General features: G+C 38.9%; 1 protein-coding gene across 2 annotated transcripts in view; it reads left to right on the top strand.

The window, feature by feature from the left end:
- Window positions 1-15,660, top strand: part of pkd1a (polycystic kidney disease 1a) — a 111,109-nt gene that overhangs the window by 88,598 nt on the left and 6,851 nt on the right. For both annotated transcript variants that reach the window (XM_041784932.1, XM_041784933.1), the window contains exons 38-54: window positions 21-164; window positions 253-463; window positions 556-682; window positions 788-898; window positions 1,079-1,128; window positions 3,262-3,476; window positions 4,615-4,693; window positions 4,816-4,931; window positions 6,596-6,798; window positions 7,464-7,658; window positions 8,885-9,024; window positions 10,192-10,322; window positions 10,533-10,647; window positions 11,420-11,545; window positions 14,315-14,486; window positions 14,570-14,860; window positions 15,395-15,529. In XM_041784932.1, the coding sequence (XP_041640866.1) occupies window positions 21-164; window positions 253-463; window positions 556-682; window positions 788-898; window positions 1,079-1,128; window positions 3,262-3,476; window positions 4,615-4,693; window positions 4,816-4,931; window positions 6,596-6,798; window positions 7,464-7,658; window positions 8,885-9,024; window positions 10,192-10,322; window positions 10,533-10,647; window positions 11,420-11,545; window positions 14,315-14,486; window positions 14,570-14,860; window positions 15,395-15,529 (2,561 nt within the window). The remainder of the gene's footprint in view (window positions 1-20; window positions 165-252; window positions 464-555; window positions 683-787; window positions 899-1,078; window positions 1,129-3,261; window positions 3,477-4,614; window positions 4,694-4,815; window positions 4,932-6,595; window positions 6,799-7,463; window positions 7,659-8,884; window positions 9,025-10,191; window positions 10,323-10,532; window positions 10,648-11,419; window positions 11,546-14,314; window positions 14,487-14,569; window positions 14,861-15,394; window positions 15,530-15,660) is intronic.

Here is a 15,660-nt window from a genome sequence, read left to right on the forward strand (position 1 = left end):
CATAACTCTATAACCTTTAGGTCTGTCCCCTGCGTGGATGCTACAGTACGTTTTGATCAAAGACTTACAGACAGGAAGCAGCTACTACTTCCTGGCTGAAGAGTGGCTTTCAGTGGACAATGAGAAAACTGACGGAAGGGTGGAGATTGAGGTGGAAGCCTCAGGTAGAGCATAATGACCTAAACATCATCATCAAGCTTTTTTTTGATGATTGAAGACTCACTTTTTCGTTTTTCTCCATGTCCTTTACAGAAGAGGCAGCACTGCTACAGATGCCCCGCCTACTGCGCTGTGAGCTACAGAGGGCGCTGTGTGAGAGCCACTTGTGGCTGTCTCTGTGGGAGAGACCCCAACGTAGTCCTTTCACCCGCCTGCAGAGAGCCACCTGCTGCGCTGTGTTGCTGCAGCTCTTCCTGTTTGCCAACACTCTGTGGTACAGCATCGTGGTGGACAGGCGATACAGGTATAGAAGTGTTTTTAGCCTTTACTGCCTACCCAGCTATCTTTCTGTCCACATTACAACTTCTTATTTCTTCCTACATCTGAATCATGCAGCCCTCACGCAGTGTCAAGGTTTTCTTCACTGAATGGCGAGACGGTGGCAGCAGGTGTGGTGACCTGTCTCATAGCATATCCTCTCTACCTGCTCGTCTTCACACTCTTCAGAATGAGCCGGAGCAAGGTAACACACAACTGCTGGTAACTGAACCAGAGTATTGAGTATCTGCAAAACATGCAGCTGAATATTTCACTTTTATGTTTGAATGTGTGTCTTTGTGAATTTTAGTGTGTGACTGTGGAGCAGGTGCAGCCACAGTCAGACCAGGAGTCTGTGGAGATTGATGACTTCCTGGACAACTCCATAAATGGAAGCTCCTTCCTGTTTTTTAATGGCGAGGTAGGGTCTGATATAAGATGATTCAGATGTCAAATGTGTGGTTGAAAAATACAAGCTTTACTACTTTGTTGTGTCGAAGAGAAGTTTGACTTAAAAATAGCTTACACTTCAAGCAAGGGAAAAAATACACTCACAATCATTTTTTCTGTTTTTTCCCCTCTCTCTCACTCTGATCTTCAGACCAACTCAGAAGAAACCAATCTGGATTTTCCAACCCCCTCAACCAAAAGGTGACTTACTCTGTTTCCATGAAAGCACTTTTGGATAATGCACTTCTCCATTTGATGGAATATAAAGGCCAAATGAACTTTAAGTGTGTGCAGAGTCAGACAGCTCATTAACATTTAGAGCCACAGACACAGAAACAGCTTGTTCTGAGCAGGGCTGAAACAGAGGAGTTTTGAGGCATACAAAAATCCAGTACTGGAGTGTTTTTTCAGCAAAAAACTTCCTAGGTATGTTTTGGGGACCTCTGAGACCAATATAAACTTGTCTTAAAAAGGTAAAATATGTGACCTTTAAATCAATGGGCCACTGCAGTAGAGACTTATTTAAGCTTCCTGACTGTAAATATAGCATTACTCGTCTATTTTAGATCACATTTTTAATTTACTGTCACATTCACAGAAATAACTTTAAATGTGGAGTCTCTTATAATGTATTCGATGTGATAGAAAAAGTCATATGCAGGTTCAACATTTAACCACATTGCTTAAATTTGTATATCACTTTAGCTTTATATAAAAAATATTGAATTAGATGACTTAGTTTATAGTTACCTTCCTGATTCAGATTATTGAATAAAAGTTGGTCCCAAAAAACCTATCAGTTGACCCCTAGTCATAATCACCAATCAAATTATTTAAACATATTTTTTACCTTTAAAATAGCTGGAGGCAGCACACTGAGGTCGTTGGAGCTCAGCCTCCTTAAAACGGAGTTCTTCCACTCCATTGTGCATTTTCAGGTCAGGAGTCTTTAAAATGCAACTGAACCTGCTAGAGCTTTCTTTTGTGCAGCACTGCATGTCTGCGGTCTAAAATTATGTTCCTCAGAGTGGAAAATGAACTTTCACACATTGCAGTGGCTCTGAATGTCAGAGCATGTTTGAAAGCAGTCAGTATGATCAGATGTGTGTGGTACTTTGACACAATGTGCTGTATTGTCCGACTTTCTCTCTTTGTTGTGATTGCATCTGTGTACTGACAAACTGTTTAGCAAATTCATACTTTGTCTCAATCACAGGCAGTCCTGTAAGACCTATTATGTGCTTCACAGCCTTTATGTCAAGAAAAGTGTTTTAGGGTTCAGTGCAAAAGAGATGGACATCAGACATCCATGAATGCCTGTGCACTTGGAAACACATAATGAAAACTGAACACTTCCAGGAAGCGAACAGACAGAGCTTTGTGCTCCACCCATGTCCTTTGCCTTCCATCTTTTTTAAATTTAAGTGTCTTTTTCATTAAAAATTGAACTCTGTAAGGTGTAGGCACTGTACAGTAACATTTTATTATCAATATAATTTCACATATTGAGAGAAAACTAGTTTAGAATTAAAGCGCTGCACTGGCTCCAAAAATGTGTATACCTCTCATCCATCAGAATGTGCCAGCACTTTTGAAATAGCAATTATCCTTCAATGTGAGAATTTCTTTCATAAATTGACAACGGTAGTTACTTGTTGGTTGAAACACATAATCAAGTATGTTTTCTATTGAAACCACACCCCACAATTTAAAAAAAGCAACAACGGAGGGCGAAGCACTACATCGCCACTTGGATGTGTTCAGTGGGTTGTAGACTATGGATGTCGGAGTGCACATGTATTTATGGATGTTTGCAGCCAGCATTTCTTGGTGCCAAAAACAAATGTGGATAAAGGAATGGATAAATGGGGGACTTGAGTTTCAAAAGAATAATTTCATTTTAAAATCATAAATGTAGCTTTTTTCTCTTGTTTGACTCAGAAAAAGTTGGAAACCTTACTCTAAAATCTCAGAGAGTTGGTGAAGAGAATCTGTTACTGTTCTGTGGTGGTCATCTAGTTGCACACCACACACTATAAAAACAAAACCTGTCAATACTTGTTGTCCTGTGTGGTCCCTCACGTTTTTAAAACCAGTTAGTTTATAATGTGTACCAGGCTTTAAGAAACTGTAAGGATCTAAGTTTCCTTTGTTTTTCTCCTTTGGAGACTGAGGGTGTTTGTGATTTCTTTTGTCACAACACGATAAATTCAAAAGCCATAATTTCCTCAGTCTTTTGTTGTTTACTAATTATTGTTTCACGAGAAGCTAAATCTTTGTATAGCTTTAGGAGGAGCAGAGGAGAAACTAATTTGCTGTGTCTGTGTTTTTCAGTGTTGAGAGCTGGGCCATGGCAGATGAGGAGATGGAGGACAGGGACTGGCCGGAGTGGTTGAGCGATGGGTCTGTGGTGGGTGGAGCAGGTCACGGGGCAGGGCTACCCAGGCTGAAGAGGGGTCAGGGCAGTAGGCATCTGGGTGTGGACATCGCATTTAATCCTGACGATGAGGAGGGAACTGGAGAATGCAACAAATACTTCACCTCCTCAGGTAATAAAAAGGAGGAACATTTGGAACAGTTTTATAAATTGGCACTGAGTTTGCGATACATGTGTTCACTAGAGCGAAGCCTGGTTTGAATATAATTCCTAATTAAGGATAGAGTTAATGCACCCAGGTTTAACCCTAAAGCCTGGTAACTGAAATAATAGCCAGAAAATTCTCTTTTTTGTGGGGGAATTGAAAAGTTGACTTAACATTCTTCAAAAATCCAAAAGAAGAAAAATTGCCATAAAGTTTCACATAAATATTATAAGTATCACATCTATTACATTAGGCATTTTGGTAACTGATAATTGACAGGAGGGCCTTTTTATCATTTATCAGATTGTATTCAAAAGGTTTTAAAGTAATTTATTGATCATATCGATAGGGTAGAGGTCCCATAAAAGTATGTATCAAATATGATAGGCTGTAAGGGGTTAAGGTGGTACCCCAGCTGACTTTGTTTACCATTAGCAGGAATTATTATTTTGTACACCAAATAGCTGAGTTTCTATTTAATTTCCTTATTTTGTAATTGACAATTTCATCAGAAAACATCACTTTTTTATTTTAACTATATGATTTATAGTCTGGGCTTAATCTTTTCCCATGATCATGTGCTTTGTCATGTTTTGCATCCATTTGTGTTTGTGGACTGACAGCAGTTTACAGAAGTTATTTCAGGCTGTTAGTCTTACAGAGACAGACAAATAAACATTACATTAAGAGAAATACCTTTCTGGTCATGTGAAGTTAAAATGTTATAGCTGTGACAATGTTTTGGTTTGTTTAGAGGACGTTACACTCCACTAGCTGGATGATCTTTACATTTCAGTGTTGCAACCAAACACAGACACACATTTAGTTTTTAACTAATTGTTTCAATGTAGTTTAGTGCAGACTTCAGTTTAAGTCAGAACCAGGGCTGAAAGGTAACTAATTACATTTACTCAAATAACTGTAACTTTACTTTTACATGAGTACAATAGTCGTGTAATTATTCCATCTCTGATCAGGACTTTCACATGCAGGAGGACACACAGGTTTTGCATAGCTTATTGAGTAAACAAACTTTTAGATGAATCTTACAGACTTTCTGTGTCAAAACAGTTCTAAAGTCAAAGCTGTTGATTTTCCCTCACAGATGAAGATCTGATCAAACACATCCTCACAGATGGACAGAACTTCTTTCCTCAGGCAGATGAAAGTGAAATGGCTGATCTGTGAGTCTGATTTTGAAGTATTGAACTTTAAATGAATCTTTGAAATGCAAAGGACTTGTTTATTAGAGAAAAAAATTTTTTGGATTTTCTAAGGTTTGATTTTATTTATTCTTGTGTGTCAGGTCTAGTATTTTGGATGACAAGACTGAAGTGATTCTCCTCCAGAAGCCGAATGAGCCTCTGCCTCCAGAGTCTTGGAGAAGAGACCCGCCAAAAACGGCTTTTACCTCAAACACAGGTGTGTGTGGAGGGGTGTTCACACAGGTCTTTCCAACAACTGTTGCCTCTATTTGTCAAAATTCAAGAATTACCTTAAGTCGTCTGGTAGGCCAAATGGAAAAATAGGAGATGCTTTTTTGGGTAAATCTCTCTTTAGTTGTTGTAAGGGAAAAAAATTTAAGAAAAACTAAAGGGTATGGACCCACTTGGTAAATTTACATAAATTTGAATTGTTATTATTATGATCACCCCTCTATAATAGACTGACATATACTTATTCTTTCCAAATCATCAATGTGTAATCTATTGATTATTAAAAAACTATCGAGGAAAAGTAAAGTATGTTTTTTTTGGTTTAAAATTTGTAAATGTAAATGAACCAAAATTGACAATTTTGGAGATTAAGAAGCAAAAAATACCAAATCATACCTCTGTTTTCGGTTTGTCTTTTTGTAAATGTTTGATCAACACTGTTGTAAAATTAGGTTTTTAATGTCAAAATTCAACAATTTTTAAACTTAGGATCTTTGATTTTTCTCATTAGAAATTTTGAACTTTTTAAACTGTAAAATTCTGAGTTTGTTTTCCTCTAAATATACCACTTTATAATATCAATTTAATATTTCCCCCTCAAAATTTAGATTTTTTCTCTGAAAAATGAAATGATTCACTACTTTTTAATCTTTTAGGGTGGGTTTAACATGGTGATGTACATTATTTAAGATTTTAAAAATCTGTATGCACATCTAATTTTCATGTCAGCCCCCCAACCCCCCAACCCTGAGATCTTTGAGGCTCCCCCTAGGAGGGGGTCCCTAAGAAGAACGACCAGTTTTAGCCATTTACAAACAAGCTACTTGAGTCAAAAAATGTCAACAGAGTCTTCAAGTACAACACTCAACATAAGAAATGCTATACAGTTAACTTAGCAGAAGAGTGTTCGTTGAAAGTTATTTTTCCAGCAAATGAGAACAAACAAATTAAAAAGGGATCTCAGATCTCTGCAAACTGATCGTAAAGGACCATTAAAAGTTGTGCTTAGTGCTTTGGGCTTTGCCAGAATATTCATTAGGAATCATAAATTAGCCACTAATTTTTGAAGCAGGAGGAAAACTAACATTTATTTGGAAGAGAAAGAGTCAGAGATTGTGTTTTAAAAAGAAAAATGATGAATGACTGTAACTTTGCTGCTTTTATAAAGGGATTAGCCCCAACAGTGGCGGCTGTATGTCTGGACTTTTATGGTTGATTCCACATGTGAAACCAGTGTTTCAGCGCTGTGCTGTCATTTCACAGTCTTAATGTTAAAAAAGGATTCTGAACGTTAGTCCAATATAATCAGGTCCAAACGCTGCGTTTGTCTCTGCATATCATTATTCTTTGAGATATTGATTGTTTCATATGTTCTGTTATTTATAAAGGAAATAAGAGATCTCTGTGGATAAATCATTTAGAGGCTCATAAAATCTTGATTCTCTTTGATGAGAGGGAAACAGCCTTGAAACATAAATCAGGATAATGAAAATAAAGAAAACCTCTCATTTCTAGTAGTAAATTAAACATGTATCTAATCTCAGAAGTCTTTCTTTGTTTCTTCTTCCTCTCTGCTCTCTTTTTAACAATCTTTGTGGATATTGCCTATTACTAAGATCTGTACTTAATCCCCTCCTCTCCGCTCTCCAGTTGTGACAGATGTGTGTCGACCCAGGCGTTTTCCTCCCTGGGTTGGTCGAGCTGCCCTGTGGGGAAGCTGGGCAGGGATCGCTCTGGGAAGTGGGGTTTCTATTTGGGCGGGCCGTGGTTTCAGTCAGAATGTAGCCATGATGTGGCTCATCTCCTGTTTTGCCAGCTTCCTGTGCTCCTGCCTGCTGCTGGAGCCAATCAAGGTATGCACGTTTATTCTCAGAGATACTCCATCCTTCATTTTCATCTTGGTGTAGGTTTTTTTTTTTTAGGGATGCACAGATGCCTCTATTAAACATCTGCATTAGCCAATATTGGCCCTGTTTATAAACATGAGCTAAATAATGTGGGATAAACAGATATCAGTTGTCAATGTTTATTTCTTGCGTAGAGTCATTTTTATGCTGGCATCTGGTGTGTCTAGCAGCTGAATCCAATATGAATTCTTTTACAGAGCAGAAAAATTGACCTGTTAGACAAACTTTGATCTGTGTTCATAGTCAAATGTAAGAGAAACTGTCAGAGAAAAGAGTGTTAGTCCAAAAGAAGTTTAAAAAAAAAATCTTGGTGCCAGTATCAGCTGAATAATTATTTTAAACACCATTATCATCTAAATAATAATTTTTTAACATTGTATCGGCTAAATTATTTAAAGTTAAACTAACAGGAGTTCAGAAGATTTAGGATTTTAAAATACAGCCCCAAAATCTTGTTCTTTTAATTAAATTTCCCATTGGCTGCTGCAGTGCAAACATTTGTATATCAATTAAAATTTCATTTTTTATTGCAGCTGATCAATAGTTAAAATGAGAATATCAACAACCTCTTGAGTTTTAATGTTTCCTATTAAAAATCCTCTCTCCTACAGGTGTTGTGCGAAGCTTTCTACTATACTGTGTGGGTGCGGCGTCTGCGTCCAGAGGACCAGGATGTACTGGTGGAGTTCCCCCGAGTGGAGAGAGTAGTCCAACGGGTCCCTAGGGTGAGACCCCCACAGGGCTTTGCTTTGTCTCAGGCTCGGCACCAGGCCCGCAAAGTCCACATGCTGCACACCATGCTAAAGGTGAGTCAGACAGAGATTTTTACCAACAGGGTTAAAGACTAGGGCCTTCATTTATCAAACATGCATACACCAGAAATTTGGGTGTACGGTCAATTCCACACACAGATCAGCATTTATCAGCCTGAACCTGAGCATAGGTACACTCAAAACCTACACCAGGTCATTAGGTGATCAGATAGGACTTTTAAAATGTATTTAGCATTAAACCAAAGCATTGGCAACCCCTGCTTTTAAATGATGATGATCAGTGCAACCTTTTAGTGATTACCTCATTGTTTGTTATATTTGATAAATGAGCATTTCTTTATTGACTTATTTCCAAAATAAAAGGCTTCATTAATATTCAAGTTCCATTGTACAGTATCACATGCAAAATATTGTGGGGGATATAAGCAGGAAAAGAATTGCAGGTGTTCAGGAAAAAGGGGAAACTCAAGAGGAAATACATAGAGGAATAGAGGAACAGCTGGAGGCTGTATGAGACAGGAGTTCATCCAGGTCTCTAAAATGTAGGAATTATGACTGAAATGTTTGGCAAGAAAGCTATTCAGATTAGAAATAGAAATTATAACAAGCATTTCATTTGTTTTACAGGCTGCCAGACATCTCAGGCTTTCTTTAATCTCTTTTTAAGTCATGTGAAAAGTCAGAAGAGAGCAGTTTATCGTAAACTGTTGTCATAAGCTAAACATAAAGAGCTATAATAATATTATAGACATGTAATTTATTATGGGTATATAAATTGAATATTCTAGTATCAGCTGGCGTTAAGTTGTCTGCAACACCAATGTTATCCACAGTGGTGATTTCCTTCCACATGCGGTGTTTCTAATTTACTTTAACAGAACTTTTTGGCTGAAAAACAACAAATATTTAATTTTCCATTGCTTCTCTGACCTGGAGACTGAAACCATAATAAAGGGAGCAGGTATTTTGCCGTATTACGTCTATGGATAGTGTAAACTCTGAAGCTGAGGCCGGGGCGTGTTATTTAAATGACAATTGTTTTTATCCGCCGTTTTTATCAACACCCACTCAGTCATACACACTGCTTGGCTAGATACAGATGTTGCATAAATCACCTGTAGACCTTGTCATCAGAAGATTTCTACACCCAAATCTGTGCTGGTTTCTATGCAGGTTTGATAAATGACAGCCAAGGTTGTTTTTTGAGTTTTTAGATGTATTTCTTGTTTCTTAACCGAGTTGTTGGTTCTCATTTTCAGAATTTCCTGGTTTACATGTTTTTCCTGCTGGTGGTTTTGCTCCTCAACTATTCTGACTCGGCTAAAGACACACACGGCCTGAGACTGCGCACTCAGCTGCAGCGAGCCCTACACACACCTGAGTACCACAACATTAGCAGGTACACACACACAAAATGGAACAGGTAGATTTATTCTTGAGATCTGAAATTACAGCAAGTTTGAACAGATACAAACACAAATTTAGATACAGAATATACTGGGACATACTGTATAATGATACATTTGCATCAAGGTTATTATAGTTAACTAAACCAACAAAATAACCAAAACTAAATAAATATATTTTGTCAGCTGAAGCTGATAATAAGAAAACAATTCATCTTGACCCATTTAATATTGATAGAAAAAACTGAGTCCGTTTTAAATGAACCAAAATTAAAAATCGGCTGCATTCAACTGGTAGTTGTAGTTATTTTCAGTTTTAAACTTGGTCTCTTCCTCTAGGGTGTGCTAAAATACAAGTAGTATTTAAAGGGAAATATAACAAGTGTGGGAAAGAACCTGGCTCCAGCAAAGATTGTCCATAACTCCTTTTATGGCTGACTGCCAAGGTCAGCCCTATAGATGGCTCTATGTCTGACTGATTGACTGAGTGATGCTACTTTCACTTTCAGAGCCATACCATACAGAGTTGGGCTTGCTTATGAAAGCCGTCAGTAATGGCTGCCTCCACTGTGGTAAATAAAGCTATACATACATAGTTGTTGCGAGTGATTGTATACAGCGTATACAACGCCTGCTACTGGAGCTGAGACTTAGCTGCAGCAGTGGTTTTGTCTGAACTGGATGACATGTCTTTATTAAAACAAGGACAGAGAACAACACTGAAGCTTTCGTGACAGAAAAGATGTTTTTGCTCTTCTCCCGGTCTGTTTCGGCATGGGTTTCCAAACATTACGGTGGGCTTGTCCGGTATATCCGCGCATCAACAGGCATCCCAGATAGTTGAGGTCAGCCATATACTAGGTTTTAACCTTGTTTTGTTTAGTTAAAACAGCATATCCAGGGTGCCTTTTTGTAAACTGTAATTTCTATATATAAAATATATCAAGGAGTTCAGTCTAGAGATAACCTCTTTGTAAAGCTTATTATGATAAGTTGGTTATGAACTGGCAACTTAATAAAAAAAATGTATTGTTCAATTTAATTTATCCTCTACATACTGTTCATGAAAACAACATTGCAGATTTTCTGATGTTACTTTGCTGCAAATGCGTCATGATAGCTGTGTATTTATTTTAAAATCCTCTCATTTATTTTTTTAGCCGAGGTGATGTTTTACTGTGGCTGAATGAGTCCCTGTTGCCACGGTTACTAGATGACTCCACCCTCTTGAGAGACACAGGAACTGTGTTACTTGGCACACTGAGGCTCCGTCAAATCCGTGATACACAGGGTGAGACTGATATGTGGTCGAAAAACAGAGGCTCTTCTGATTTGATAAACACTCCACTTACTGTTTTCTTTTTTTTTGTCTTCCCTTATTAATATTACAATGCTGTACTGAATTTTCATATTCGTCATTAAAGTTCTGTGGCAGACATTGTTTTCTCATTTCTTTATTCAACTGTACTGAACTTTTTTTCTTTCTTTTTTTTTGTTCTAGTAACACTTGATATTGACCCCTGGACAGGAGAGAGGGTTCAGAGAGAGGGATGGGAAAAATCTCTGAATCAAGACACTAACAACATTTCTGCTTATGATGCCAACAACACAAAATGGTAAGGGTTTGTGTAGCTGCGACCATCACACATTGCATGAGACCTAACGCAGTTGAAACTTCATCTCCCTTCATTTTGTATTGCAAGAAGCTGCTTCAGCTTAATTTCTCCGATTCTGTATGGCAAAAACAGATGTTTAGTAAAAGAGCAACACAGGTGCAATGAAACTGCATGTTGTGTACTTTGGGAATGGAAACTGTCACGCGGGAGGATGGTTTAAACCTTTCTCCCCTGTGGGAAATTCCAAAAACAGACTGTCCTTTAAACACCAGGGCAACTTATATTCTGGATTTTATGATACATAGGGCATATATTACTGTAGTTACTGTATATACAGTATTTGTGATTTTACTGTATATAGCAAATAACTTTGGGCTCCCATTATGTGTGCTTGTTTTAAAAATAAGTGAAGGCCTGGCATATAGCTGGTATGTTCCTATCTGGAGGATGCAGACAATGGCTGTGCCTTAGACCAGTGCTTCTCAACGTTGGGATGGCCGCGAGACACAGAGGGGGTCGCCAGATGGTTTCAAATTGTATGGTATACAGATTTAGTATAGTTAAGTACAGATTGCCATACATCAGCACTGAGCATACTTCTACTGCAAGTGCCCCACCCACACAGGATGCACAACAGCAAATCCAAAGTCCCTCTGTGTCACACACTTTCGTCAGCGAGCTTTGTACTGTTAAAATGGCCCTCTGGTTTGTAACATGTCTGTGTGTTTTTTTTTTCTCCCCTGCTCATGTCCCCTCCCTCTTGTCCTTCCAGGGCGCGGCATTTGGATCCCATCAGGGCATATGACAGCAGAGATATGGTCCAGCAGCTGAACAGAAGCCTGGAGGCGGCCATTTCCTCCTTACAGCAGCTGCAGCAGCTGCACTGGCTCGACTACAGGTAGTTTAACGCCAGATATTTTATACATCATCAAGGCAATAGGATCATAAATCCAAATGGTTATGTAAGTTAATTTGTTTTAGTTTTAAAGAAGAAGGTTGCTCGGTGGCCAGGTTGTTGGAAATCAGGGGGCCAGATGTGAGGGAGGAGAAATCTAGAGTGTGACTTGAATTTCTCACTGACAGGCAAAAAAAAGCTCTGTGCATACTTGGGGCTTAATACATCTGCAGTTAATCTTACAGCCTGCAGTCACTGAAAAGTTGCACATTAAAATATGCTGGAATAAAACATTGAAAACAAAGTAGAACAAAATATAAAAAGAATGTTTTTGTCCCACATTTTATTCTTGGAGCCACAGACAACTCACTCCTGCTTTTTTCTGAGAAAGAATTGGATCGCAAATATGCAGAGGAAAGCAACTAAAATCAATAAAATAAGTCATGGAGCTCTCTTACTGAGTAGTTTAAAAGATTTGCTTTTATGCCACAAATTAAACCTTCCTCTAATGGTAAAAACACATCTATAAGCTCCCTGGAACTCTCCTTTGTGTCACTCTTATCACCCCTAGTTACCTCTTCTTGCTGGTGATCTCTTACTGAACATGTGACTAAATGCCTTCCTGTTGTCCCTTAAAGGTCTCAGAGGTCTCCCCTAAACTCTCAGAGTAGATGTCCAGTAGATTATCGTACCAGTCTTGAACCAAAACAATCTGTATTGTTCCCATCCTCCTCCCTCCTCTCCCTCAGTGTTTGAGAGGGCTCTTGCCACAGATCACACCATCAACACCATGAGACACCGCCTCTGTCAGGATGGAAGTGACTTAATTTGTTGGTACAGCATATTTGCCATTTAAGGAGTAGTTATGTGAACAGTCGTTACAGCTATTGTAGCTATGCTAGCTATGTGTGTAACTTAGCCACGTAAGCTTACATAGCTTTAGCTTTAGCTGTGAGGGTGTCTTCTCAAACATGAGCGTTTTTGTAAGCACAATATTAAATCTCATATAAGCCTATGTTAAACTTTTTGAAGTTAGGTTTTGCAGGTCCGGTGAGTCACTTTTGGTGTCCTCACCCTAACCCTAATTAAAAGTGTAATCTGGTTTTTGTGTAGAAAGTTTTTGCTTGTGTTTTTCCATCCTTTCTTTGTGGGCAGTCTGCAAGGCTGTCTTGCACTGTTTTGACTGTGTGCAGCCAATGATAGGATTGAGGACTAGGCATGTAACCAAAAGATGATCTGGTTTTTCTTTCTTTGAGGTATTTTTGCCCAAAGATTTTTCTTCAGTTGAAGAGGTCCGTTAGTTCTTCTTGAATTTTAATTGAACTCTTGTGAGGAAACTCAACCTCCACATCCTTTAGAGCAGTGGTTTTCAACCTTATTTTTTGCAAGGCTAACCTAAGATAAAGGCACCTGATATCCATATCCATACAAAAGACCTCTTAAAACATGTTACAGTAACTTAAGCTGTTGTATGGTTGTTGTACTAATGTATGGTTCTAAAAAATCCTACAGCACACCAAGACTTGCCTCAAGGCACACCAATTTGACTTGCCACACCATATAAGAAAGACTGCCCTGGGGGCTGGAGCTGTCTTTCTATGCCCAGGAAGTGGCACAGCTTATGGAATGAAGAGTTCACATGTATTAAAAAAAAAGAAAAAAAAAGTCTCATCAGTGTGAACACAGAGCTGGGAACAATAAACCCAGAAGGAGTTTGACTTCAACATATTTATGTGTAACACACTCTTATTTTCAGAAACTACGCACTAACATCAGCATGCTAATACACTCTCACTGACAGTTAACTCTCTTTCAGCAAATCATTGCCTATCTATATTTCAATCAGGAGAGACTTAATGCGAGTTTAACAGTAATTTATTTTACAAATTTTAATGAAAGAGAAATGTGCAATGTCTTTGGTAATTAGACTCTATTCTGATGACTTAATGTACTTGAAAGGGTAGGGAGCCAAACATCAGGAATAGGATTACCCCCCATGGAGTCTGGACACTGGTGGTGGTGGTGATGAGGGATGCAGGATCAGATGAGGAAAAGACTTCTTAGGAGCTGGAATGAGAAACCAATGAGGTGGCTTGGAGGATGAGACTGAGGTATGCTGATGAAATGAGTGGAAGACCTGTGAAGATCTGGAATAGATGCTGATGAACTGAATGGAGGTGGCCGGGGTGGAGGAGGGTTGCAGCGTCCACACTGAAATGACAGGCTGACTGAAAAAGAGAATGACAGATTTAAAGTAAGACAGGTGTGTGATGATTGGTCAAACAAGGTTGTGGCAGAATCTGATTAGCTGAGTACTTAGGATAGTGAATGCCCATAATCAGCTGATCAACAGAGTGGGAAGAGAGAAGAAGGAGGAAGAGAGAGATATGGACGAGTGGTGACTGATGAATAATTAAAGTAAGTCCTCTTGCTTGAGCTTTCACTGAGCTCCATATTTAGTTAGGGCTTGTTTGAACCTGATTTATACATTACACGATTAACCGTCAGGTGTATCCGTCACTGTGCATTCTTGCTATGAAGCATGTAAATAGACAAACTTCTGCGTATTTTATTTTAATGACTGTTTGACACCTACACTAGTGTATACTGGCATAAAATAAAGACATAAAAAGAAATAGGCATAATCCTGTTTTCAGGACAAAAAGCCACTTCCTTAACAAAGGCAACTAAAACAGGAAGCAATTCTGAAGATCATGAATCCTGATCTTACTGTGCTCTATTAAGTATGCTCCTATGTGTGTGTTTCCACAGGACCCGTGCTCTCTTTGTGGAGTTCTCGCTTTTCAACATCAACACAAACCTCCTGGCTGTCTTCTCCTTCTTGTTTGAGTTTCCTGTTTCTGAGCGTGCTCAATCCAGCCTTGACCTCCTTGTCATCAGTCTGTGGCCAATCACAGGCCTGGACCTGCAGCTTCTTCTTATGGTAACCCCTGAAAAACCTCTCTAACCCACCACAAACGTACAGCTGAATCTGTTCTTCTGATTTGTTTTTTTCATGTTTTTCAGATTGTCCTCCTTACTCTGGTCTTGTACTTCCTGGTTCGGGGGATCTTGGGCTTCCTCAGAGAAGGCTATGGATACTTGTTCTCAGCCTGGAGACTCCTAGGGATCTGCAAACTGACTTTGGCAGCGTCTGTGTGTGGGCTTCACCTGAGCCGCTGTACAATGGCGTCACAAAAATGGGCATCATACCTGAGGCACCCACGGGACGCCTTCACAGACTTCTATCCCCTGGCCAGACAGAGTCAGACGTACACCGTCATGTCTGCATTGCTGTTGTTCATCCTTGTGCTTAAGGTGAGAGGGAAAGTACCCAAATACAGTTTTTTATTACAACTTTGGCTTTTTGATTTAAGGTTCTGTTTATCAATTATGACAGCAAAACAAGTGAAAAGGCTTCTATATTCATATTGAACCATCAAGGTGCTATCTCTGGTGATACTCAAAAAAAAGTCTCCAAAAATACTGTGTATGCATCTTTTATGTGTAATAGGCTCTTCCCCCTTAAAATTACCTTTGCAGAGCTTCTTCATTTTACTAATATGCACAGTGTCATATGTTATAAAATATTACCTTCATATGACCTCCTTCCTGTCTGACTGTTTGCTCTGCCATCAAATGAGGGCCTACCCTACCCACTTAGGGTCGCCGTTAGTTATTGCATAATGACTTATAAGAACATATATGATATATTATGTATGTATGCAAGAATACATTTCAAAGAGAAGCAAAACTATTGCAAACTTTAGTAAATGCTTTTTTGGTCAAATACTCAATAGAAATAAGAAAAAAAAATTCCACTATTTATTTTTTCTGTCTCTGCTCATCCAGGCATCTCACCAGCTGAGGTTCCTCAGAGAGTGGGCCGTGTTTGGCAGAGCTCTGCGGTGCTCCGTCTGGGAGCTGCTAGGAGTCGCCCTGGCATTACTGCTGTTGGTTCTGGCTTATTCACACACAGGACACCTGGTCAGACATTTTGCTTTTCTGTTTCTTCTTACTAAACCTCTACCACAAAACACACAGACCCACATGCACACACAGGCTATCGAAACTATTGACACTCTTTAGTTAGTTTTAAAAAGTCGTATTTTAACTAG

This window comes from Cheilinus undulatus, linkage group 4 (assembly GCF_018320785.1).
Source record: "Cheilinus undulatus linkage group 4, ASM1832078v1, whole genome shotgun sequence".
Classification (NCBI taxonomy): Eukaryota; Metazoa; Chordata; class Actinopteri; order Labriformes; family Labridae; genus Cheilinus; species Cheilinus undulatus.